Raw genomic sequence first — 25,318 nt, forward strand, 5'->3', positions numbered from 1 at the left:
AGCATGGTTAGATTGGCTGTATCCGCATTCCACACTGTTGTAGTAATAAATTATAAAAATCCAAAAAAATAAAATAAAACGTCGATGTTTGGAGGGGCAATAAAATAAAAAGCGTTTTTAAAGTCTCCTTTTTTTTTTTTTTTTTCCCCCAAAAGGACAGGTTTTTTATTATTTATTTTTGCCTAGTTGTTAGTACACACTCTTATTTCACACATCATACACATAAATTACTTTTTAATATGAAACCATTCTCTGAACTAAAATCGTGTTTTGAACATAGTTTGCATAAATTACTCTTTAATTTCAAACCATCTTTTTGAATTGAATGTGTCTTGAACATTGTATACATAAATTATTCTTTAATTTTAAATCATTTTTTTGAATTGAAACTGTGTCTTGAGATTTAGAACTGAAATTGTGACTTTTAAGACATGTTTTTAGTTTTAAGCTGAACTGTTTGTACTTTTGTATGTAAAAAACACTGTCCTTTGGTTTCATTTGCGTTGTGTGTTTTTGGCACACGGGATGTGACGAGAGAGAGAGAGAGAGAGAGAGGCCCTTTTTTTATTTTTTATTTATTTAAGTTAGAAGAAGAGAAGGTTTTTGTAGTATCTGTGTTGTGTTGTGTAGGACAAGGTTTTAGAGATAGAGATAAAAATCCTATCCGGCCATCATCCTCATGGGTTTTAGATCCCCTTTTTTTCTTTCCTTTCTTATTACAATTCTTTCTAATTAATCATATCTCTCTCTCTCTCTCTCTCTCTCTCTCTCTCTCTCCTTATCTTTCTCTCTCTATCTGTTTCAACATTTTGATAATTTTTTTTACTACTAATATAAATTCCAAAATACATAAAAAACTGAAAACAAAAAACAAAAACAAAAACAAAAACAAAAAAGAAAGTACATTCAGTTATGAAAATGCTTCTTCTTCTTGATTCACCTCCCCCAACACACTTCCCACCATTGCCAACGCCGTCGTTTCCCTTCCTTTTTCTGGCCTTCTAAATTTCGTTCTTCTTCTTCTTGTAATTGTGGTAATACTGTTTAAAATTAAACGCTTTAAAAAAAAAAAAAATGATGGGTGATCTTAAAGTGTGTTCGGCGAGGCACAACGGCGTCGTTTTATGTGGCGAAGATCGACTCTACTCGTCGTCGTCGCCGCCGACGCCATTGCCGGCGTCGAACCCTGATCCTTGTTCCATTGGGTCGGAGTCTTGGGCCAGTGCCGAGCGAACCGCTCAGGAGATAGTGTGGAGAATTCAGCCCACTTTGGCTACCGACCATAAGAGGAAGGAGGTCATTAAATATGTGCAACGTCTCATTAGGAAACGTGTGAGATGTGAGGTACGCGCTGAATTCGCTTTGCTTTCTGTTTATCAAGCAATTTTATCATCTGGGTATTTCACTATTTTCCTGTTTCTGCGATTCTGTTTAAGAACTACCAGTTTTTTTTCGCATTGTAGAGTGGTTTTGCTTGTAATGTAATGGGCTACAACCATAATGTCTTTGAGCTAGGTTGATGGCTACTTTTTTTTGGGGGTTGTTTTAGTATGTGTATAGTAATGTGACTGTGACTGTTACTATGGCTGAGCCATGTGCTACTGTTGAAGCTATTAGTGAATAAATCTTGGTTGGTGTGATATGTGGGGATTGTGGTTCTTGGCTGTTTGTGTTTGGAAATTGATTGATATAGAGTCAAAGATGTCATTTTTTTTGACGATTAGATGCGGGATACAAGTGATGGGAGTAGTAATTGTCAGACCGAAGGATGAATGAAAGAATGTGCCTGTAGTTTTCAACAGTGAATGGAATTTTGGAATGAGTAAACAATACAGGAGTTGGTTAAGGACACAGGAGTTGAGGCTATATTTAAATCTATGATGATTATAATTGTAGGTTAGTCACTAAGTGTATTTGTTAGAATTATCGTTGAATGATTAAATTCACAATTTCCTAAGAGTTTAAGGTTTTGGGGTACATCATATTTTTGCTTTGTTTTTTTTGGCTAGGTTGTTAGGGGGGAGGGGGGCTAGTGGGTACAAACTTCAGTGCCCAGACACCACAGGAGGTGCTGGGACCACTGGGGTATCCCTCGAATCCCAAGTCATTTTTTACATGGTGCATTAGCTCAAGTGTAGTCTGTGTTGTTTTGCTTTCTTCAGTACAGGTGGCTGTCTTTTGAGCCTTGTTAGTTACAGGGTTTATCAGGTTCTGATTGGAGGTTGGAGGGCTTAAATGTACATAGTGGTGTTATGCTTTGATTTGTAATAGTTAAATTAGATTCGACAAAAGGGCGGGCAGTATCTCCTAGGATATAAACTAAGAAAAATATGTATTTTATTTTAGTATTAAACAAAGGGATTCATGAAGATGATCTTAATAATTTGGATGACCTACATCATTGGACTGAAATATTGTATCTTGAGTAAGGCTGACAGATCCTTCTATTATTAGAAGATTAGGATTCATCTGCTCAATTATAATTTATGGATGAACTAAAAAATATTGTAATCTATGGATTTAATATAAATTTAGAATATAACTACAGGGGAGCAAGTAACACTGGAGGATTGTTGCTCCATTTCATTGAAGTTCTTACAAGTTGAGTTTCCAGATTTGTGCTTATTTTTACAGGTCTTCCCATATGGATCAGTTCCACTAAAAACATATCTTCCTGATGGAGATATTGATTTGACTACCCTTAGTTGTCCAAGTGTTGAGGATACCTGGGTATCTGATGTTCATGCTGTTCTGAGGGAAGAAGAACATAATGAAGCTGCTCGGTTTGAAGTGAAGGATATCCATTGCATTGATGCTGAGGTTCCCCCCACCTTATTCACTTGTCTTTTTTGAATTTAAATTTTTTTAGGTGGATTGGCTCACATGTCATTATGCATGTGGGCTGGCATTTTCATGCCTTGTTATCTCATATTGTTGAAATTGAAATTCTTTGTTAGAAGTTCTGTTATTTGCATGGATGACATGTTATGTAACTAAATATTTACCTGTTATATATATATATATATATATTTATTAAATTGCATCTGTGTTTAATGGTGGCAGGTTAAGCTTGTGAAATGCATTGTACAGAATATCGTGGTAGATATATCGTTCAATCAGTTAGGAGGACTTTGTACGCTTTGTTTTCTTGAACAGGTATGATGTAAGACTACCTTTTAAGATTATAAATGTGATTACCATGCTTGGTATCTTTTATCTTGCAGGATATATGATCCTATTTCATAAAAAAAACATTTTGAATTAGTAACTTCTTTTCTTTTTAGTAGTATTTGAAATGAATTTATTTTGTATGTAATATATATTATTTGTGTGCATTGGGCTGTGCTTGTTTACATTCTTATGGCTGCATTCCTTAGATTTTTACCTTTAAACACCATGGAAAGCATTTCTGTGCATGTCTGCACACTTCAAGGATTCAAAGAATGGCACGTCTACATTCTAATGGCTCCATAACTTCCTTAAACAACATGGAATATGGAGTTGACTCAGTGCTGCCTTCTAGAAATTTCACATTTCTAATGCTACCTGTATGCAGGTTGATCGCCTTGTTGGTAAAGATCATCTCTTTAAGCGCAGCATTATTCTGATAAAAGCTTGGTGCTATTATGAAAGTCGTATTCTTGGTGCCCATCATGGTTTGCTTTCAACCTATGCTTTGGAGACATTGGTCCTTTATATTTTCCATCAATTTCATTCTTCCCTAAATGCACCTTTAGCAGTGAGTGCTCTTACAAATTAAAATTGAATTGCTTACTAGATGCATATATTAGATTGAATACTTAATTTTATTTTCTCTTCCCCCCCCAAATAGGTTCTTTACAGATTTTTAGAGTACTTCAGCAGATTTGATTGGGAAAGTTATTGTATTAGTTTAAGTGGACCAGTTTGTAAATCTTCTCTACCTGATATTGTAGGTAAGTAACATCCCTTTGTCTTTGTGATGTTGGTTGGCTTCATTGTTTTTTTTTTTTTAATCCCTCTTGCTCTCTTCAGCTGAGGTACAAGAAAATGGGGGAGATGATCTATTGCTAAGTGAAGAATTTCTCAGAAACTGTGCCGAGATGTTCTCAGTGTCCCCAAAGGGGTCTGAGACGAATTCACGAGCATTCACCCAGAAGCATCTTAACATTATTGATCCACTTAAAGAAAACAACAACCTTGGGCGTAGTGTCAATAGAGGTATGATTCTTCTTGCTTCTATTGTGATGCTTTTAGAGTATGTGCAGGTTTGTTTCTAAAAGGTTCTTTTGTTCCAAACTGACAAAAACTCCATTTGGTAGAAACTCCTATGTTTGCTTCTAGTCACCTTTAACCTCCCCACCCCAGCTATGGAATTATCAAACAAAAAAATTGTTACAATAACCTTTAATTTTGAAATGTTCTCTGCAAGTTAAAAATGTACGATTGCAACAATATGCAAATATTTGAAAAAAAAAAAAAAAAAATCTTCTGTATAGAAAAAATAATTTCATTTAGGTATAAAGGCAACTAAATTTTTGACAAAATATCTTAATAGAATGAGTTTGCATGTGGTCAAGCCTAATTAATCTGTTAAAGATCCATAGCCGACCCAAAAAATTTGGGATTTTGGCTTGTTGTTGTTGTATCTTAACAGAATGAGTTTGCATATTTCATCATGAGCATATGTTTTCACATGCATGTGTATAATCAGCAAAATTAATTGCGAAAGCTAGAATGTTAGGGACTGTGTAAATAGGATGGTTTGCGCACAATTAAAGTAGACATAGTATTTGAATTTTTGATAGCCTCCTGGAATCAATTTGATGCCTTCTGGAGGAAAAGAAATCTGTTTCTTAGTAAACTTTAAACCTAGTTTTTCTAACCATTAGAAAAAAAGAAAAAGCAAATCCAGAATGTCTAATTGTCCTCATATAGCACCCGCTCCAATAGAAATTTCTCGATTTTGAAATGTATCAAAGTGGAAGTTAAAAATGATGGTGATCTTTGTAGGGGAAAAGTGCTAAGGATGGCGGGAATATTTTTCTTTTATGATATTTAAGTTACATAGGCACCTTGGCACACACCCATAGCCTCCACCCTCTTTTTAGGGGAGAGGAGGTGCCATTTGATTTTGATCTTCTAGGCAGGTTTTTTTTTTTTTTGGGTAATTACACATGTATTCATATGGTCTTGAGCTTGTCACCTATCTTACTCTTAAAAAGTAGGAGGTGCCATTTAAGCTAGAGCTCTTTGGCATTGTTGGTAGGGAATTATTGACCTTGATGTTAGAGAATTTGCCATTCTTCATGCCCAAAACATGGGTATCAGGGCAGCACAATTATTGCTAATAGCACCATGGTCGTTAAGTACATGACCTGTACAATGCTACTGCTGTTGGCACAAATATCTATTATGTTCTCCATTGCCATAAATCTGAACTGAAAAAATAGGAACAGTTTGTTGCTGTAAGTATCACCAGTTCTTTCACTTCCTGAATCATTTCAACTTCAGTGCTTCTTACACTGATGTTACCACCTCTTGCTAATATAATCATTGCCAGTGAAACACCAATTAACTGTATTTCATGGTAGTCAAAGAAAAGTTGGGCGCTCACCTAGGCGTCTCTAAGGTTCTAAGGCAAAGCACCTTAACCCATAAAAAAGGCGTGAAGGCAAGAGCCTCACTTTTTATTATTTATTATTATTATGATTTAAAGCTTGTTGTAAACCTATTGCGCTGTTGGTCCACATGTTGGCGTTGCTGTCCTTGTCAACCATATCTTTGTGAATTCTTTGTTCCAGCACACTCATGGGTTTTGTGCCAGGTAATTTCTATCGAATACGTAGTGCTTTTAGATATGGGGCTCGCAAGCTTGGCTGGATTCTGATGTTACCGGGAGAAAGAATAGCAAATGAGCTCAACAAGTTCTTTTCAAATACTTTGGATAGGCATCAAAGCAATTGTTGGACTGACATAGGTTCTGACTTTTCATCCTTAAAATTGCACCCTGTACTATGCTCTGAAGACAAGGTGTTTCTAAAATCCGGTTTTGGTTTCCATGATGATAAGATATCAGGCATTGAAGTCACATCTGGAATTATAAATGGACCAGAAAGACACTTACAGAAAGTGGTTTCCTCTGAGCTGGTCCCAGAATTGGACCACCCTGTGGAGCGAAATGCTCTTTGTAAATATCGTTTTGCTGGGGATGCTAAGCAGCTTGCATCTTCTGGAACTGTGGATATAAGAAGTACAAATGACTCACACAATTGTTTGTCTCCAGATAGCACCTTGGGTTCTTTGGTTTTGGGGAACATTTATCATGCTAGTCATTTTAATAATTCACAATTGTCCAGAAAGAATGAGAAGATTGAAAATCGGAATCCATGTCTGAACATGCCTCAAAATTCTGACGTCAACGATGAGAAGATTGAAAATCGGAATCCTTGTCAAAACATGCCTCTGAATTCTGTCACCAACGATGAGATGGGCTCTGCCTTATGTCCTGAAGTCAAAGAGAAGTTAGGGGGTAGAAATTCGGTTTGCTCATGTATTAATCATGAAGGTATGTCATCTACATGTTCAGTCATTTCCAGCTCTGTTGCTAATATCTCCTGTTGTAATGGAGAGAGATATATTGTTCGAGTTTCTGGAAGCTCAGAAGCTTTAAAATGCCTTCTGGACCTTAGTGGGGATTATGATAGTCACCTAAGGAATCTGCAATATGGTCAGCTTTGCCATGGGTATGCTGTATCTCCATTGCCCTGTCCTCCAGTGTCGCCTCAGTTACAGATTATGAATCCACGGGAAACCATTTGTGACCCCTTACAGATCAAGAAGAATGTTCACTCTCAGATGAGCAAAAATGGTGTTGCTTTAGGAACACGATTTTACGATGTAAGTCATCCCACTTCATCCTGTGCTGCTTATGGTTTAGAAGAAAAGAAAAACCCACGAGGAACAGGGACATTTTTGCCAAAACTGGTATGTAATCTCAAAATTGGAATTCTTAACATTTGTCTTCTTTTCTCTTGAATCGTTTAATTTGGGATAACGGCCAATTGAGCTTTTTATTCATGGGCTTTATAATCTGATAATTATCTTGTGCTTATAATATAGCAGAATTGCCGTTCATATAAAGTCAGGCCCGTTTCAGAAAAAGGAAGGAATCATGCAGTAGAGGCTCACGGTCAGTTGCAGAGACACACTTATAACAATGGATTGGCTCCAGCTCCACGAGAGGTGAACTCATCTGATGAAGGCTGCCATGAGCTCTCGCATGATGAGTTCCCAGTTCTAGTCCGTGGGAAGTCTGGATCGTCAGATTCTCACCAACCTCCTCATCTTTCCAAATGGGGTTCTTTCCATGCAAATGGCTTCTCTCACCCATCTGAGAAATTTGAATCTGTGTCTCTTTGCCCCCAGCCTTGGGGAGCACCCTTGCCGGAACGGAGCAGTCAGCCAGAGTTGGAAACTTCACAACCTTTGGTCTCTGCTTCAAGCTCTGTAGCACCTGTACTGCAGAGTCCTAAACCATTACTGGGAAATAATGAAGAAAGGTAAGATTAACTTCCTAGAAATTTCCTGTTAATTGATAGATTTTCTTTTCCTCTAAGGTGTTGTCTAAAGTTCACTCTGTGGGCTTGGCTTGTAGGGTTGAAGTTCAGTTTTATCATTTGAAAGATGAAGATGAATTCCCCCCACTCTCCCACTGACTGCATTGGACCTGAAAAACCAAAACAAATATAATATCGACTCTCTCTCAATACATTCATGAATGGAGATGAAAGCACAGTCAACACATATATGAATGAATATGGCAGGACAGTCAAATACATAGAATGAAGACAGTGAGAATAACCATAGATACTAACAATGTCACCTAAGGTTTAGGGAAGACATTCCTCTTTTGCTTTCTTCCCCTCCCCTCTCCCCTCCTATGTCGTGGTTGTTGTTGGTATGGTGTACAAAAATCTAGCATCAGCTTCCTTCATCCACGTTTTGTTGGCTTCTTTTTGAGTATATACCAGGTGATGTTTGCCTGAATTTTGAAATTTAGTTTTTAATGATTGTAGTTAGTTGTCTTAATAACTAGCACAGAGAAAATTTTTAGAGATTGTTATGTTGAATTACAATCGTTTCCAGAACGTATGTACATGAGAAAACTGGAAAAGAAAATTCCAAAAATGTTTGATAGTTGAATTACAATCATGATTGTATCCAATTCTGGTATTTTCACTTTTGAGACCACCTATTCTGGTGTGGTCATGCACAATCGTAAGGGACACTCGCAACTTGCAACTTGCAACTTGCAAGTGCATAAAAAATTGAAACCATTTTGGATTGATCTGCTATAACACAGTATACCTTGGAGCTCATGAATCGTTATGTTTAATGCGAAACTCTATTTACATGGATTTGTTAATGTTTACCACTAGGTTATATTTGAGACATAGGAACCAGAATCAGTGTGATTCCAATTCTTACGTAAGATGAGAGCACAAATTAACCAAGGTCTCAATTCCCATTGATGATGAAGTATATTCCAACTCGAATATTAGCAACGGATAAAGCTTCAAAACATTTTTTTCTTTTTTACGTTTCTTTTTTCTTGACAATGAAATGTACCAATAATTCAACAGTTTCTGTTCTATTCTTTTTTTACAAAAAAAAAAAATTAAATATTAACATTATTGATTCGCATGTTTTTCGATGAAAGTGATTGATTCACAATTTTATAATAATGATGATTAATGTCAACTCAAGAAGTTATCAAAAAAGCACTAATCTCAATCCTATTATTTTCTATTTTAATATCCGGTTTAAACTCTTAGTCAGATGGGAAAAAAAAAAGGTTTACGTGTAATATAATTACAAATAAGCCAATGAACAACAAGCACCAGTGGTCTAGTGGTAGAATAGTACCCTGCCACGGTACAGACCCGGGTTCGATTCCCGGCTGGTGCATCTTTAAAATCCAGTATTAAAATTTATCCCTCATTGTGGGTTTGCTTATTATGTATTTGTTACTATTTTTAACTTTTAACCCTTTTTTTTTTGGGTGAGAATGAACTATTTTTAACCTTTTGCTTCCTTTCTAGAGAGATCTGATAGAACAAGTATTTTTCATGTGGTGAAATCATATCATTAAAATAAATATATAGTAAAATCATCATTACAATGAAGGCATGAAATATGAAACGTGAAACATTTCTTTCCATCTCCTCCCCTCACATTTTTTTTTTCCTGCATTTGATTCCTCCATCCAAACACATTTTTTTTTACCATTGTCAAAATGTTTGATTAAATTTCTCTATTTTTTTTCCCTGTTTCTTCATGATTATCATGATAAATTATTAATCATTTGACAATCAGACTTACTGCTAAGGTTTTTACCAATTCACCAACGAATAATTACTCTTATTAAACTCAAAGTCCCACTAAATAAATATTGAGTCAAAACGAGCGAGGCATAAAAATTAAAGCCAACAGATTAAACCTGTCACAACAAAGCATGACCCAGTTGTCCTCATTGTGGTGGGAAGACGCAAATAAAGTCTTTTTCATGGGGCCTTTGCCGTTGGGCGTGGTCATCTTTCATATGCCACAGCACTTTTTTAAAAGCGTGTCACGTCTTGTTCACCAGTATATTCTACTACTTGCTAATGAGCAAATTCATTTCATCTGTCCATTTCATTATATCCTATACATTATGTATCTTTGTTTTTTTAGGATAATGCTAAGCCACGAATCATTTTTATAAACGGTTAATGTGGTGAATGATTATCGGTAAGTAAAAAAAAAAAATGACGTTATTGATGAACTCAGATAAGAGCCAGTACGAATTTGTCACCTCAATAGTTTGTAAAAATGTTGTAAAATAATTTGTATTTATAGCATTATTATCTCAAACTTTCTTGATTTTGAGCAGAATTTTGACATTTTAGTATGCTATCATCGGTGGAGCTAGAGGTAGAAGGAGCAAATTAATGAGCTCCCTAAGCCAGAATACACAACATGACAACATCATATGTTAATGTTATCTTTCCTCGTATCTTATCGAACTTTACAAAAGTCTCCTAGTCCAATAATATGTTTGGCTCCCCCATAAAGAAAGACAGGGTTCCATTATTACATCTAGTGGTGTCATCCCCAATAGTTAATGTACCAAAACAATATCTTAGGCAAGCTACATTGTAATAAAATTTGATAAATATTAATGAGCATGGTGCTGATGTAGCACCTCAAAGAAAGATGATGACATTACACCTTGGCTGGATGTGTTTGGTAGCTCATTATCGATGAAGTGGCAACTTGGCCATCCACAGTAACAGATAAGCTCGGCCAAGTCTGAGCTTACTATGACATGTAAGCAACGGAGCCCTACGAATTCTACATATAGAAGAAGGATCAAGTCAGGTGTTTTCCTCTTTCTTGGCAGGTGTTTGATTTGATCACGATGAGAAAAACCATTAAAAACAAAACTCTACCGGCTGAATTTGAGGTTATCATTCTTGAAGAATCCATTAACAAGAAAAAATGTTTACAAGTATAAGAAATCTTACCTTACAGCCTTATCTCGAAGTACTTACATATAGTAGAACCTATTGAGATATACTAGCTAGTCTCAGCTCGAATCCCCAATTGGATTTGATTTTGTAGAAGACTTCTCCTTTGCATGAATCTCCCTATCCATTATTGACTCCACAACAACCATTTTTATTGTTGTAGCTTTGCAAAGTTCTTTAATTCACACTTGGATGAGCAAAGTTCTTCAATCCATGCTTGGATGACCTAGAAGTAGCTTGACATAAAACTCTAGGCAAACAAATGTTATAGCCAATCTAGTTATGCGTGTGTCTCTTTGTTTTTGTGATGACAACTATAAAATATGTCTTTTTATGCACTGAAACCCTAGTACATGAATTCCTAGGAAGCCAAGTCATTATGGATTGAAAACAGAATTTTATATTAAATTTACTTGAGGCTCGATAGATCAAGAGGTGTCGAGTTATGTATTGAGGTTTATTAAATCTCGATAGATCGATAGGTATAAAGGAGGTATCAGGATCTGTAATTTTATCTTTTCTTGAGCAGTTTTGTGTCTTCAATAATACCACTTGTTTAATCACTTGTTATACTTCTTAAACACACCAGAAACTAATACTTAATTACATATAAGATGCATTTTGTTTTAGGATATGCTAATTATATAAAACATGACCCTTACATTTTAGACTTGAGAGTGGAGAGAGAGAGAGAGAGAGGGAGAAGGGAAATGGCTTTAGAAAGAGAAAGAAGCTGAAGCAAAAGTGTAAACAACTTGTCTAGTTGAGTTGCAATTGGATTTTTTGTAATCACTTCAAAATCCAATATCCATTTAATAAATACCCAATTTGGGACTTAGCACACGCTTGCACTACCCACACTCAAACAATTCAATCCAATTAGTACAATTTGAGGTTTCATAATCTCTCATACTTAAATTCCTAACATCCTCCTCAAGGCCCACGTTGTATTGTAGTGCCCCCGAGTCATATGCTGCTACTAGGTTTACTTTAATACTATTTACAAAAACCCAAGAAAAGCTCTAACCACATTTACACTTACACCTAAAAGGATTAGTTAAGTTACAATTAGGGCTAGTCGTAACCATTTATAAACTCAAGATCTGCTTTAGTAAACACTCGATGAGAGATTTAGTACATATCCGCATAACACACACTCAAATAATTAAATTTGCGCAGTTTGGGATATCACAGAAAGGTTGTTGGGTTTTTGTGTAGAAAACTTTTGTGGCTTTTGCTTTTGTCCACTAATGAAATGATGGCGTTTTAGGAGAGATCACAAGGCCACCAAAGGAGCACCAACGCGATGATGTTGTCTACAGGATGCTAGAGGAGATAGTCAACGGTGGTCGGAGGACATGGCGGTGGCAGGCAGTAGCAAACAACTCGAGGGATATACCTATTTTTTATAATTCTATTTAGTTGGTTTGCAGAATAGAATTGTGCGTGAAAGGATCTATTGGTTAAGTTAACAAAATCTGATGTGGCAGCACATCATTGGAGCCATGAAGGGTGTAACCATATAGTTTTATATTGCATATAAAAAGTAGGATTTTATTAATATATGCCATTAAGATATATATTGTTAAACTATTTTAAGAAACTTTTTATAAAAAAAACGAAAAAACAACTCACTTTTTTGACACTTTTTTTCTAATTTTTTTTTATAAAAAGTTTCTTCTAATGAATGATTAATCTTACCATAAAAAGTAACATGAAAGAGGTGATCAGTGGCGATGGCAAATGGCAATTATAGTGTTTCAGTTTCAAAGCAGGATCCTAGTGCCTTCTGGTGGCGACTGATTTCCCAAGCTTGCGGATCCGCACTACTTTAAAATAATACAATAATTCACAAAATAAGTAACATGTGCATTATTATTATTAACCTTTCGTATTGCGCATTTCTACTAAAGAACAGAACATACTTTGTTGTCGTATTTGAATAATGGAGTTAATTTCAGAATTCAAATGAATCCAAATTGATCACTCTTTGAAAGTTCTTCAATTATTTTTTGCAAATGAATCTAAATTTGATCGCACGTTGAAATAAAAGTTCAATTATTTTTTTAGTGGGGCACACTGAGACAATGTACTATTATTACTACTTAGTATATTATATAATAATCCCCGCTGGCTATTTCCCTAATCATTATCTTGGGTTCATTTTATGCATTTAATTTAATCAACTTCTTCACCTGATTATTTTAGTCAAATGCATTCAGGCTTATTATAGTACTACAAATAAATTCACAATTTTTATCACAATTTTTTTATGTGGTCGACTATAATTGATTGTTTATCACTTTCATAGAGTTGCTGTAAAAGTTGTAAATTTATTTGTAGTATTAAATTTAAACAAAAAAAAAAAAATTGTCTGATTCATCCCCAGTTTGGTTTTTTTTTTTTTTTGGGTAAGCTGATGTGGACATGGGACGAAAATCAGATAGAACTATAGTATAATTTTGTTTATTTAGCCCAAAAAATACTATTATAATTTTGATCATTTAATTAATTAATTTATATATGGATTCTACAGAGAGGCATAGACAATGACATTGAGATGAAAATTAGTTTGATAAAAGAGTGGGTCCCGAATATAAAAGGAAATATGAAGAAAAAGAGGATAAGAATATAATAAGTGAAGGATTCTTTCAACTTTTAAGTGCAAGATATATTTGAGTAGAAAATTGAAAAAGAAAGACTTGTAGTTTTGTCAATCCACTAGGCCACTACTAAAAATGCTTGGGTGTGAATGATGTGGGCGCTCCTGCTGCTACTATGCCAGTGCTACCCACCGTTAGTCTTCTCTATTGTCTAAAAACCAAATCTCATGGGCGGCTTATTTTTTGCCTGCATGTTTGTATTAAGCTTATTTCGGGTAACTTTATTATTAGGTACAGTTGTTTAAAAACTTAATTTTTTTTTTATATAGCTGTATTTTTATCTCATTTTTTAGACAAAATAAATCAATAAAAATAAGTTATACCAAATGCTTATATAAATTCACAATTTAGTTATAAATTTTAGTTTATAAATTTTTTTTATAAATTTTAGTTTATAAAAATTATTATAAATTTTACTTGTAGGCTTAGATAAAATTTCATGCTGTTGAGTCTACTAATAAATTGACTGCATACAACATGTACATGATTCCAAATTGGTAGAAAAAATCTCAGTTGTATTCCAAGTTACCTAAAATCTTAATGAAGTAAGCCTTATATGGAGAAAACCGTTTATAATAAGATTAGACTAAGGGCACGTTTAGTAGACTGTAATAAGCACGGTAATGTAACAACTATTCCTATAGTTTAGCTATTTAATAGTTTGGTTATGTTTTTATTATAGGGAATAGTCATTCTTTATGAATAGCTATTCTTTAAAATAAGGAATAACTATTCCTCTCTAAAAGAGTTGTAATAGCTATTTCTTAGTAGATGTAATAATTTTTAACATTAATATATTTCTAAATAAATAAACTTTCTTATGGAAATAAAAAATCATCAAAAAATAACTTGTAAGGACACAATTTGGGTCCTTAACCCAAAAGATAAATGAATATAGGCCCCAAAAGCCCTATACAATGATTTTGTAGAGAGTGGGTTGGAAAACTGGGTTTTAATGAATTAGACAACAAGTAAAGTGGATTTAGATGACAAGAAAATGAAGATAGACTAGTTTATCTTAAATAAAATTGTCTTCGGCACAATCCAAGGAGATTAGTTCTTATATATTCCTCTCAACTTTGATTATAAGTTCAATTCGTGATTGTTACAGTGTTTTTCTCTTAATTTCTCCATCCCTTTCTCTCAGGGTCTCTCTTCCATTTTATACTATCTTCCCCTTTCATCTCCACCTTCCACGAGTAGATTAGATTGTTGGTGTTGATCATTTTCCCATCAGCACCTTCCTGAGGTTTTTGGGTAGTAGCTGTAAGACTGAAAGTTACTGTTCAGGTATCACTTCCTCATTAATGCGGCTAGAGTTAGCTGCAGAGCATTTAATATGGTGGTAGCAGCTTTCCCTTTAGATATTTCATAGTCACCCTATATCCTGTTCCTTCTTGATACTTGTCCTCATTAGTGGAATTGTCCGGAATGTTGCTTTTGATGTTAGATTGTATGTTCCGACCTCAGCTTTACTTAGCCGAGGAGGCATTCCTCCTCGGACCACCTTTTTGGAAGATCATGATCACACTTTACTTCTTCCCTTACTAACACGGATTTTCATGAAAGTGTTTACTCGTCCTCGGATTACTTAATGCCCTCGGATTTGGCCCCGGGCCCAATATATACATAGATATGGACTACTTACTCGTATGGTTTGTAATTGAGTTCGGTAAATCTTCTGTTTTCTAGAAAATGAAAAACCAAAAAGCTGTTTCAAGCTCTTCCAAATCAATAAATTATCTTATATATTAATTGCATATAACATGTACATGCTTCAAAATTTGTAGGAAAACTTAGCCATTAAGATTTTTTTTTTAAGACCTAAATTTAATTCCAAACTACATAAAAACAGAACGAAGTAAGCCTTATATGGATAAAATTTTCTACAATAGGATTAGACTAAGGGTTTGTAATTGTGCATGGGCAATTACATGTTTTCTAAGAAAACGAACAAACAAACACTAGATTCATGCTCTTCCAAATTAATAAATTATCTTATACATTGATTGCATACCACATGTACATTCTTCCCAATTCGTAGTAAAATCTCATTCGTTAATATTTTTGTTAAACCCAAATTTAATTTCAAGCTACATGAAAACTCAATGAAATAAGCCTCATATGCAAAAAATTGTTTGTAATAGGATTAGAATAAGAGTTTGTAATTGTGCTTGGTCAATCACCTGGTTTCTAAAAAATGAACAAATAAACAACCATTTTATGTTATTCCAAATCAATAAGTTGTTTTACGCATTGATTGCATACAACATGTACATGCTCCCAAATTTGTAGGAAAATCTTAGATATTAAGATTTTTGTCAAACCTAAATTTAATTCCGAGCTACATAGAAGCATGTACATGTTTTATGGAAAGAAGAGAGACAAACAATGGTTTCACGCTCTTCCAAATCAATAAATTGTCTTATACATTGACTGCATACAATAAGTACTTCCGAATTGGTAGGAAAATCTCAGTTGTTAAAAGTGTTGTTAAACCTGAATTTATTTTCAAGCTACATAAAAATTCAATGAAGTAAGCCTTATATGGAGGAGTTGTTTGTAATAGAATTAAACTAAGAATTGTAATTGTGATTGGTTAGTTACCCGTTTTTTAGAAAATGAAGAAACAAACAACAGTAAATTGTCTTTATAAATTGACTGCATGCAACTCGTACATGCTTCCAAATTGGTAAGAAAATCTTAATTGTTAAAATTTTTGTTAGACCTAAATTTAATTCTGAACTACAAAATTCATTGATGTCTTATGTAGCAAAAATTGGTTTTAATAAGACTAGACTAAGAGTTTGTAATTGTGCTCAGTCAGTTGCCCTTTTTTTTTTTGGTAAACAAAGAAACAAACAACTGTTTCACGCTCACAACATGTACTTTCTTCCAAATTGGTAGGAAAATATTAATAGATAAGATTTTTGTTGTATCTAAATTTAATTCTGTGCTTCATAAAAACTCACTGAAGTAAGCCTTACAGGGCTAAAACCATTAATTGTCATCACTAGTTTATACCTAAACTCTTTTTAAGTACAACTAGACATGTACTCAATTTTCTCGGCAAAAAGAAGAAAAAAAAAAGACTAAGTACTCAATTTAATTTTAAATAAAATAAGTTAATAAATTTAGGACAAAATTTAGCTACATCCTTACTCAATATCTTTTTATTAGAGGTGAATTTTGACAAGTCCACCATTGGATTATGTCTTATTTCTATATCCTACTTAGTTGCAAAATTTCTTTAAATTTAAAAATCAATAGCTATATGATCAATAAATTGTTTAAATTGCAAGTTTTTGTAATTTAAAATTATGTATAAAGTATAAGTTGAAAGGTCATATAGTAAATAATATCTAATTGATACAAAATTTGACATGTATATTAAAAGTGTAAAAAATATGCAATTTAACAGTTAGATTTTCAAGATACGTATTAATACTTATTTTATTGAGTAAGATTACACTAAATTTTGTAACTGAACTTTATTTATAGAGTTATCCAAACGTAAGTAACTCCAAATTAGATTATAATATAATAAAACTTGAAACGATTTGTTGGTTAACAAATTGAAGCAATGTTGACAGTTGATATTCAGCTGAAATAATTTCTTAAAATATGAAACTCTTAATCAAGAATCCGAAGTGGACACAATTTGCTATAATAATTTTTAAATGAAAGTAAAAACAAGAAAACAAAAATGAAAATACGTAATCACTGTTAAACGTATGCATTTGCACTTGGAAACCGCATGAAGCACGTAACCAAACCATAAACTGCGTGGCAGAGCTGGGTCGAGCCAGCCCAGCCAAAGTTTGCTCATCATCACAGAACAGTCAAGCTTGACACAATGAGGTGAAAAAGTGGAATCCCAAAAAGAAAACCTGCTTTTATGTCGTTGGAGTTGGAAAGTTACTTCCCCTCCCTATCATATAAATAAAAGAATAGTGATAATCATGCAATCTTTTTTTTGTTTTTTTTCAAAGAAAGATAATCATGCACTCTTAATTATATATTTATTGTATGCACATTGTCATATGAGCTGAAATTATTTATAAAAAATGACTTTAATTAAAATTGTAAAATTTAAATATGATTTCATAATTTTAACTAAAAATATGATTTTAAAAGGAAATTGGAGAAAAACTCTTTAAACTCTTTTATTTTTTATTTTTTATTGAATGTGAATTTTAAAAATCTAACAGTTGGATTGTATATTTTTATTATATCCTCCACGCTTATAAAATTTCAAAAAGATAAAAAAATAATAACTATGTCATCAATAACATGTTTAAATTTCAAGTTTTTGTAGTCTAGAATTATGTATAACAAATAAATTTACTGATTGAATAGTAAATAATATCCGATTTGAACGAAATTTGACGTATGCGTTAAGAATATAAAAATATGTAATCCAAAAGTTAAATTTTCAAAATTCACATCTAATAAAAAAAATTGAATTTTTTTTTTTTAAACCAATAATTTGGAAAAAAACCTTGTAACTATAGTGTGCTTTTGCGTACTACTTTTTTTGCGTCTGTGATTGCGTTTCCTTAGGTCTTGTGTACTGTTCACGGAACATACAAGTATGGATTTCGATAAATATAACTTTAAAATTAGGTCCCACAATATTATTTATGTCTTTAAAAATTATTTTATTATAATATTTTTAGTAATAAATTTTTAACTACCAATAATAAATAGTATTCAAACATATTCATAGTCTTAAGTCTTAACAGACAGAGTGCCCGACAATAATATATAAAGATTTTCGGAAAAGAAAAACATCTCCCAAAGCATTGATGTAATGTGACGATACAATCACAATCATCATCATCATCATCCCTGGGAAGGCCGCCAGCTCTACCTTTTGTGGGGGCCACACCTCCCCCACTTCCATACTCCCCCTGTACAGTAAAACGTCATACAGTTCCGTCTCATTCTCTTTTATTTAAGGCAAGCTAACCTCAACACTTTGGTCCACTCCAACAACACCAACACAGTCCCATATTGTCTTTCTATTCTTGCTCTTCTCTCTTCCAAATTCCTTTGCTTTTACCTTTCAAATCTCTTTCTCTCTCTGCTTTACGAGCCCCATTTCTTATTTTTTTTCTCTTTGTCATCCACAAATGTTACCTCCAAAGCATGGCCACAGATTCTTCAAGTTCCGTATCCAAGCACTCCTTCAATCTTAACAAGCTCCCGAAACTGTCCCTCCTCACATCCCACAATTGCTTCTCACCCTCATTCTAATATTCCTAGCATCTTCTCTCTTAAAACAAAAAAACAAAAACATATTCTTTCTGCTTATCTTTATCGGGTTAATCCGAATTAGTAAAATTCCTACCACTACACCAACCTTTGCCAATAACATTTCACTCTCAAACTTTTGTCAAATACACTTAGTATTTTTCTTTTTTACCTTAAAAAAACAAAAAACAAAAACACAGAGATAAATCTAAATGTTTGCTAAGAACTACGACTTCTCACGTGCGGTTGTGGAAATGGCATGGATCATGCTGAGGATTGACTACTCCAGGCTTTTCTGGCTCCTCTTCGGTGTTTTCTCCTACGAAAATCACGAGGGAAAGCCGCGGATTTAGACCACGTTTTTTCATTTTTTTTTTTATTACTACTTTGAATTTTAATTACTAGTTCCTTTCTTACTTACCTAGCTAAAAGATTTTACGTAAGAATCTGAAATCCTTAACAGACTGGGAATTTGAATTGTCCCAACATCTCTCACCAAAAGTTCAGTTAGCTAGGTGGGCAGTTCTTGTCTCTCTTGGACAACAACAACAACAACAGCAACAACAAGGTAGGTGCTTTGGTCTTTGGGAGCTCAAACATGTTCAGGACCCATATTGGAGAACGCACTAATGAGTCCAAATCGGAATATGGATACGTGGAAACCGATCCCACCCATCGATATGGCAGAGTAAGCTAAAGTTACAGCCTTTTTTAATATCTCTTTGGATTATATTATATGATTCTCTTTTTTGATGAGTTACATATTACTCATTCGAATTGTTGATTTCTGTGTCTGTTTCCATATATAGTTTACAAATTTTAAAGAACGAACAACAAAACAAAACGTGTCTTTCAACACCATGTGCACAGCTTGTTATACTGATTATTGTTTTTTCTTTTGTCTGAAATTTTCTTGTTTTGCTTTTGGGGCAAACAAATAATTTCCTTTTTCTTTTTTTACTAAATGTTATTCGAGGATTTGCAGTGCTGGGAGCGTCTCAAGTCTAAAGCTATTTTTTTTTTCTTGGTTTCGAACAAAAAACAAAAAAGCTTTTCCATGGCGTGATTTGGTTCACAAATATAATATATTATCGTTGACAGTCGTTGATTTATTATTGGCACAAGTATTATTAATTTGAAGCGTTCAATGTAACAGCTGAGAGTTCTACAATATATTACTCCTATGCATATGTCATGCCAATAATACACTGTACCTACTATATTATCGGGACTAGTTGCTTCTGGTGAAGCTTAATCACCGGGTAGATGATTATCTTAATCAGGAAATAGTTAGTTTCATTTATATGCTAGTTTGTTGTTGTCTGAGAAATCTTTAGCGTGTTTCCAATTACTAGTGATTTAGCGACTCTTAATGAAGGACCAATTGTTGTCTCATAAGACTTTGTACATGAATGCAAAATGTTGATAAAATTGTTTTCATACACTGGAGTTTGGTTAGTGAATTTAACTTGGTGAAATGCTTGGACCGTGATTGTTTGTGGTGCTCAACATCACTCTGATATTAGTTTTAGTAGTGAAATGATCAATAGATCTTATTATTAGCTCGTGTAAGAATTTTGTTAGGATTTTTCACTCATGGAAAAAAAATGTCATTTTTCTTCTATGGGACTTAAAGTATGATAATTTCATGCAATCTGAAACTACACCTTGTAACACCAAGACAATTATATATATAGTGACCAGGACACATGATAAAATATTTTCTTGTTTCCAATAGAAGGTATAGGAGAGTATTATCAAAGGAATAACAAGAAACTTGAACCGACAGGAGCCTTTGAATGGAAAACATAAAACAGGCAATGTATTCATGAATAGGCAGATGACTTGAATGTGATTAAACATGACTCTTGTATCCAAGACCAATCCAGATCGGATGAAACTTGATGATGTCGATGACAATGGTTATATACCGTTTCTCTTGCTTACTTATGCACACATTTATTATTTTGTAAGCCTTGCTTAATTATTTTGCTTGGAATGGTCAAGAAGAAGTGTCATATTCTATTGCAACCTTGCCTGATCTTCTTTTTTATTTTTATTTTTTTCCTTTTAACTTTGTTGGTTGATTACTTGATCAATGGTAATACTGAATATTTTGACGTGATGATAGTATTCTCTTTGTGATTTCTAGTTTAATGAAGTTCTTGGAAAAGGAGCAATGAAGAAAGTGTACAAGGCAATCGATGAGTTCCTTGGGATTGAGGTGGCATGGAATCAAGTAAAACTGAATGAGGTGCTTCGCTCACCAGATGATTTGCAGCGGCTGTACTCAGAGGTTCATCTCCTCAGCACCCTTAATCATGACTCTATCATCAAATTCCATGCCTCCTGGATTGATGTTAATCGCAAGACCTTCAACTTCATTACTGAAATGTTTACTTCGGGGACGCTCAGAGAGTAATTTCTTTCCCAATTCTACTTTTGCCAAATGCACTAATCCCTTGATTTCCACTCTTAGAACTAGGCAAACTTGTTGCAGACAACATGTGTGCCTCTTAATTAGGTGATCATAATTTTTGATTGTATGATATGTCAAGGAATTTAGAAGAGATACGTGGTATTTTGTGTTGGGGTCTGTGGTCGCCCAATCTAATGTCACAGCAAACAAATATAGACAAAAAGAAAACTTGTTTGAAAAAATACCCCGTCTATGGCTTCTACATTCTACATTTTACATTTTTCTAATCTTCATTAAAAAACTTACAGTGATGGAGTGATTTTTTTATATGCAAATAATTGGAATAGAAACTATCCACCATCATTTCAAAATTAGAAAGAATATTCTGCAAATAATCTGAAAGAACAGGACCAGATGAGCTCTGTGGATATGTTAAGTAAGGAACCACACTTCTGGGTAGCTGTACTTTGTATGAAATGTTATTCTCTAATTTGAATCATTATTTGCTTAATATAACATACAACATCCTGGTGTGATACAGATACAGGAAGAAATATGAGAAAGTACACATCCGGGCGATTAAGTGCTGGGCTCGCCAAATCTTAAGGGGTCTAGTTTATCTGCATGGCCATGATCCTCCAGTAATTCATAGAGACCTTAAGTGTGATAACATCTTTGTTAATGGTCATCTTGGACAAGTCAAGATTGGTGATCTAGGATTAGCAGCAATTCTTCGTGGTTCCCAGTCAGCCCACAGTGTTATAGGTACTTATTTTTCTGGCATTAGCACATGAATCTTGTAGGTACTCATCTCATCTAATTATATCTAATTGAACTCTTCTCTAATGTGTTAGGTACCCCGGAGTTCATGGCACCTGAATTATATGAAGAAGATTACAATGAACTTGTTGATGTATATTCATTTGGCTTGTGTGTTTTGGAGATGCTTACATCTGAATACCCATATAGTGAATGTTCCAACCCTGCACAAATCTACAAGAAAGTGACATCGGTACGTTCAGCTTTGATGCTAAGTTTATAGATGTCTGTCAAACTAGTATCTCAGCCAACCACTTTCTTTGTTCAGGGGAAGCTTCCAGGAGCATTCTACCGGATTGAAGACTTGGAAGCACAGAGATTTATTGGAAAATGCCTAGTAACTGCTTCAAAAAGATTATCAGCAAAAGAATTATTGCTTGACCCTTTTCTCGCATCTGATAAAGATGAACAGCTGCCCCTGAAAAAGCTTGGCAGTCAGAATCCATTTTTAAGTCAAAGAGATATGGAGAAACTAAAGTTGAGTGATCCAGCTAGGACGAAAATGACAATCACAGGGAAGCTCAATCCTGATGATTCCATCTTTCTCAAAGTGCAGATTGCTGATAAGGATGGTACTACCTTAGCTATCCCTTCACATGTTTCTAAGTAACCATTTCTATGGAAAGCCTTGTTCTGGAACACATCCAAGCATATTCTTGATTAATTTGAATTCGTATTTCATGAAACCAATGGGTCTAAAATTTGGCTAAAAGTTTCTGGACATACTGTAATTTTAATGACTGGCTACAGTTCCAACCCCAAGTAGTAAACTTTTTAACCGCCTTGTTGCAGGTTCTGCCAGAAACATATATTTCCCTTTTGATATTTTAACCGATACTCCAATTGATGTTGCAACGGAGATGGTGAAGGAGTTGGAGATCACTGATTGGGAACCATTTGAAATTGCGGATATGATTGAAGGAGAGATTTCTGCTTTAGTACCACATTGGAGAAAAAGGGACACGTCTCATCTTGAAACCCACCAGACATTTAACTACCAAGATGATCACGATGATGATGATGGGCCTCATCATTCCTTTCAGTCTTTCTCCTCCTGTTCATCATCCCAAGTATCGGCATCAGGCTTAATTAGGATTGATGAAGCAGCAGACCACTATGATTGGCTCCAAGGTATTGCATTTTAGTTCTTTCAAAGTTAATATGTTACTTGACATGCCCTTATTGACTGATGCATACTAGAATTACAAACCACCGCTCTAATAGAAGGCTTCTTAGACTATCGCTTAGACATGGTCACTTAATCAAGGAAAGGGACATTATGTATCGAACATATGTAACCACCCTCACATAGGGGTGGATCCTAGAAGTCTAGAAAGTCTCTGTAACCATTACACTATATATCCTCTCCTTAACCATGGCATAAAGGAGAGTGCTGCACCCTGTTGGTCACTGAACCCATGTGATGCAGTTATAACAAATATAGGTCAGTGTGTATAATTCCTCCAAGCCATTCTCAGGCTTTTGGGCCCAAACCCTATCCATCGTCAAATATTGGGCCTTGAATGCTTGTGTAGGATATAATAACATGAAACATTGAGTTGGGTGAGTGAGGCTCAGGCTGGACTGTCCAGTGGCAGGCCCTGCCCCTAAACTGATTTCACATACACATGATGTATGATGTTAATTTTCCTAGTGAAGTCCTAGAAAGTCTGGCTGCATTTTCCTAGCCAAAGCTAGAAGGGTTCGGGAAAGTCTCAATTTTCGAAATTACAAATCTCAATGTCAATTAGAAGCACTTGCTGCTGCAGATAATTTGCTTGATGATACCAGCTCTCAAAGCTCTTCACACTCAGGAACATATTCCAACTTATATTACTTATCTGGCAATGAGCACGAATCCAATACAAGTCCAACAAGGGGAGATCAACATAGCATCACAAAGACTCACAAGTGTACAAGGTTCTGTCCTGGAGAAGTCCATAACACGGGCCAGTCCATGGCTGGTAATTTCTGCAGGCAATGCACGGTTTTACGTGGATCACATGGAGCTTCTAGTTCTAAAGAAAAGGTGGTGGTGGACAACCGCATATTAATGAGAAACAGGTCTCTAGTAGATGTACGTAGCCAATTACTACACAGGTCATTGGTGGAGGAGGTGAACAAGCGCAGGTTATTCAAAACAGTTGGTGCCGTGGAAAATATTGGGTTTCAAGCACCAATTGAGGTTTCTAAAAATGTGTCACAGCCATCTGGTGATACTTTTTCAATGAGAAGTACCAAAAATGGCAGGAAGCAAGGACATCAAATCAGAAGAAATTGAAAATGCTTCAATGAGAAGAATGATAGATATGTTAAAAGATGCAGACACATACAAAATGCTTAGTTCAATGTAGAATGGCCCTCTGTGTATAAAGATAGTTTTGAAGTTGATTTCCAGGCCCTACTGTAATAAAAAAAAGAGAGGGTAGGGGGTGGGCAATAGGCATCAATGTCAGCTGGTACGAGAATTGGGCAAATTCAAGGTGCTGTGTAGTAAAATTCTGGATAGAATTGTATGTAAATATGTCTACAAGGAGCGTAATGTTTGAGAATAAACGCCTGTTTGAAACTAAGAGCCTGTTTGGACAAGAAAATTTCATCACACAATTTTCGTCACTCAATTTTCATCACTCATCACTTATCACTAATAACTCATTACTCATCATTCATCACTCAATTTTTCACGCCCGTTTGGCATCATCACCCAATTTTCATCACTTAATATTTTTCACACTATTTATGGGCCCCACACCTGTCACTTTGTCATTTTTTTTTCCAGTACCCAAACTCACCGAATCCAGTAAAAAAAGAAAAAAAAGAAAAGAAAAAAAAGAACTGAACCCAGAAACCGAAACCAGTGAAAGAACAACTGAACCCAAAAGAACAAAAGGAAAAAAAAAAAAAAAAACCCCAGAAACCGAACCCAGTGAAAAAAAAAAAGAAACCGAACTGAACCCAGTGAAAGAACAAAAAAAAAAAAAAAAAAAAAAAACCAGAAACCGAACCCAATGAAAGAAGAAGAAAAAAAAAACACACACACACACACAGCCAACGGAGACCAGTGAAAGAAGAAAAAAGAAAAAAAAAAAAAACAGCCAACGTGAAAAAAGAAGAAAAAAAGAACCCAGCCAACGTGAAAGAAGAAGAAAAAAGAAAGAAAAAGAAAGAAAGAAGAAAGCCAACGGAGACCAGTACTGAAAGAAGAAAGAAAAGTGGAGAAGAAAGGGAAAAAAAATGGTCAAAAGTTGTGGCTGTGGGTCCCTCCATGTGTGTTTATTTATGGAAATGCCATTGAGTTATAAGTTATGGAAACTAAAAACAGCCAAAATGTGTTTTCAGTTTCCATAACTTATAACTCAAAAATCAGAGAATTAAGTAATGGAAACAGAGTCATCATTTACCAAACAACCTTTTTGCTATGGGTCCTACCATTTTTGAGTTATGAGTTATGGAAACTGAGAATTGAGTTACGGAATTTGCCAATCCAAATAGCCTCTAAGGTTCTTATTTCTTGATTTGCATTCTCTTTTCTGCCTTATATGAAAGTAAAATGAAAAAAAAAAAAAAACAAAAGGGCAAAACAATGCATTTCTTAAGAAGAATTGTGCTAA

General features: G+C 34.6%; 2 protein-coding genes and 1 non-coding gene across 4 annotated transcripts; all 3 read left to right on the forward strand.

Moving 5' to 3' along the window:
* Positions 1–1,077: 1,077 nt before the first annotated feature.
* LOC115951421 lies at positions 1,078–7,812 on the forward strand. The gene is made up of 9 exons (XM_031068636.1): positions 1,078–1,344; positions 2,536–2,820; positions 3,064–3,156; positions 3,557–3,739; positions 3,833–3,935; positions 4,015–4,200; positions 5,807–6,966; positions 7,105–7,541; positions 7,637–7,812. The coding sequence occupies exons 1-9, from the start codon at positions 1,078–1,080 to the stop codon at positions 7,695–7,697; spliced, it is 2,775 nt and encodes a 924-aa protein (XP_030924496.1). The 3' UTR covers positions 7,698–7,812.
* Positions 7,813–8,878: 1,066 nt separating this feature from the next.
* On the forward strand, positions 8,879–8,949 carry TRNAG-GCC. Its single transcript has one exon. It is a non-coding gene; the product is annotated as a tRNA-Gly (tRNA).
* Positions 8,950–18,194: 9,245 nt separating this feature from the next.
* On the forward strand, positions 18,195–24,280 carry LOC115984737 (probable serine/threonine-protein kinase WNK4). 2 transcript variants are annotated; one of them, XM_031107753.1, is made up of 7 exons: positions 18,195–19,157; positions 20,622–20,887; positions 21,430–21,653; positions 21,743–21,900; positions 21,976–22,279; positions 22,500–22,838; positions 23,477–24,280. In XM_031107753.1, exons 1-7 carry the CDS (start codon positions 19,068–19,070, stop codon positions 23,986–23,988), a joined length of 1,893 nt encoding a protein of 630 aa, XP_030963613.1. In that variant the 5' UTR covers positions 18,195–19,067; the 3' UTR covers positions 23,989–24,280. The 2 variants fall into 2 exon arrangements, with proteins under 2 accessions (XP_030963613.1, XP_030963619.1); XM_031107759.1 differs by having other exon boundaries at positions 23,522–24,280.
* Positions 24,281–25,318: the final 1,038 nt, after the last annotated feature.

Source organism: Quercus lobata, chromosome 1 (genome assembly GCF_001633185.2).
Source record: "Quercus lobata isolate SW786 chromosome 1, ValleyOak3.0 Primary Assembly, whole genome shotgun sequence".
NCBI classification, from domain to species: Eukaryota; Viridiplantae; Streptophyta; class Magnoliopsida; order Fagales; family Fagaceae; genus Quercus; species Quercus lobata.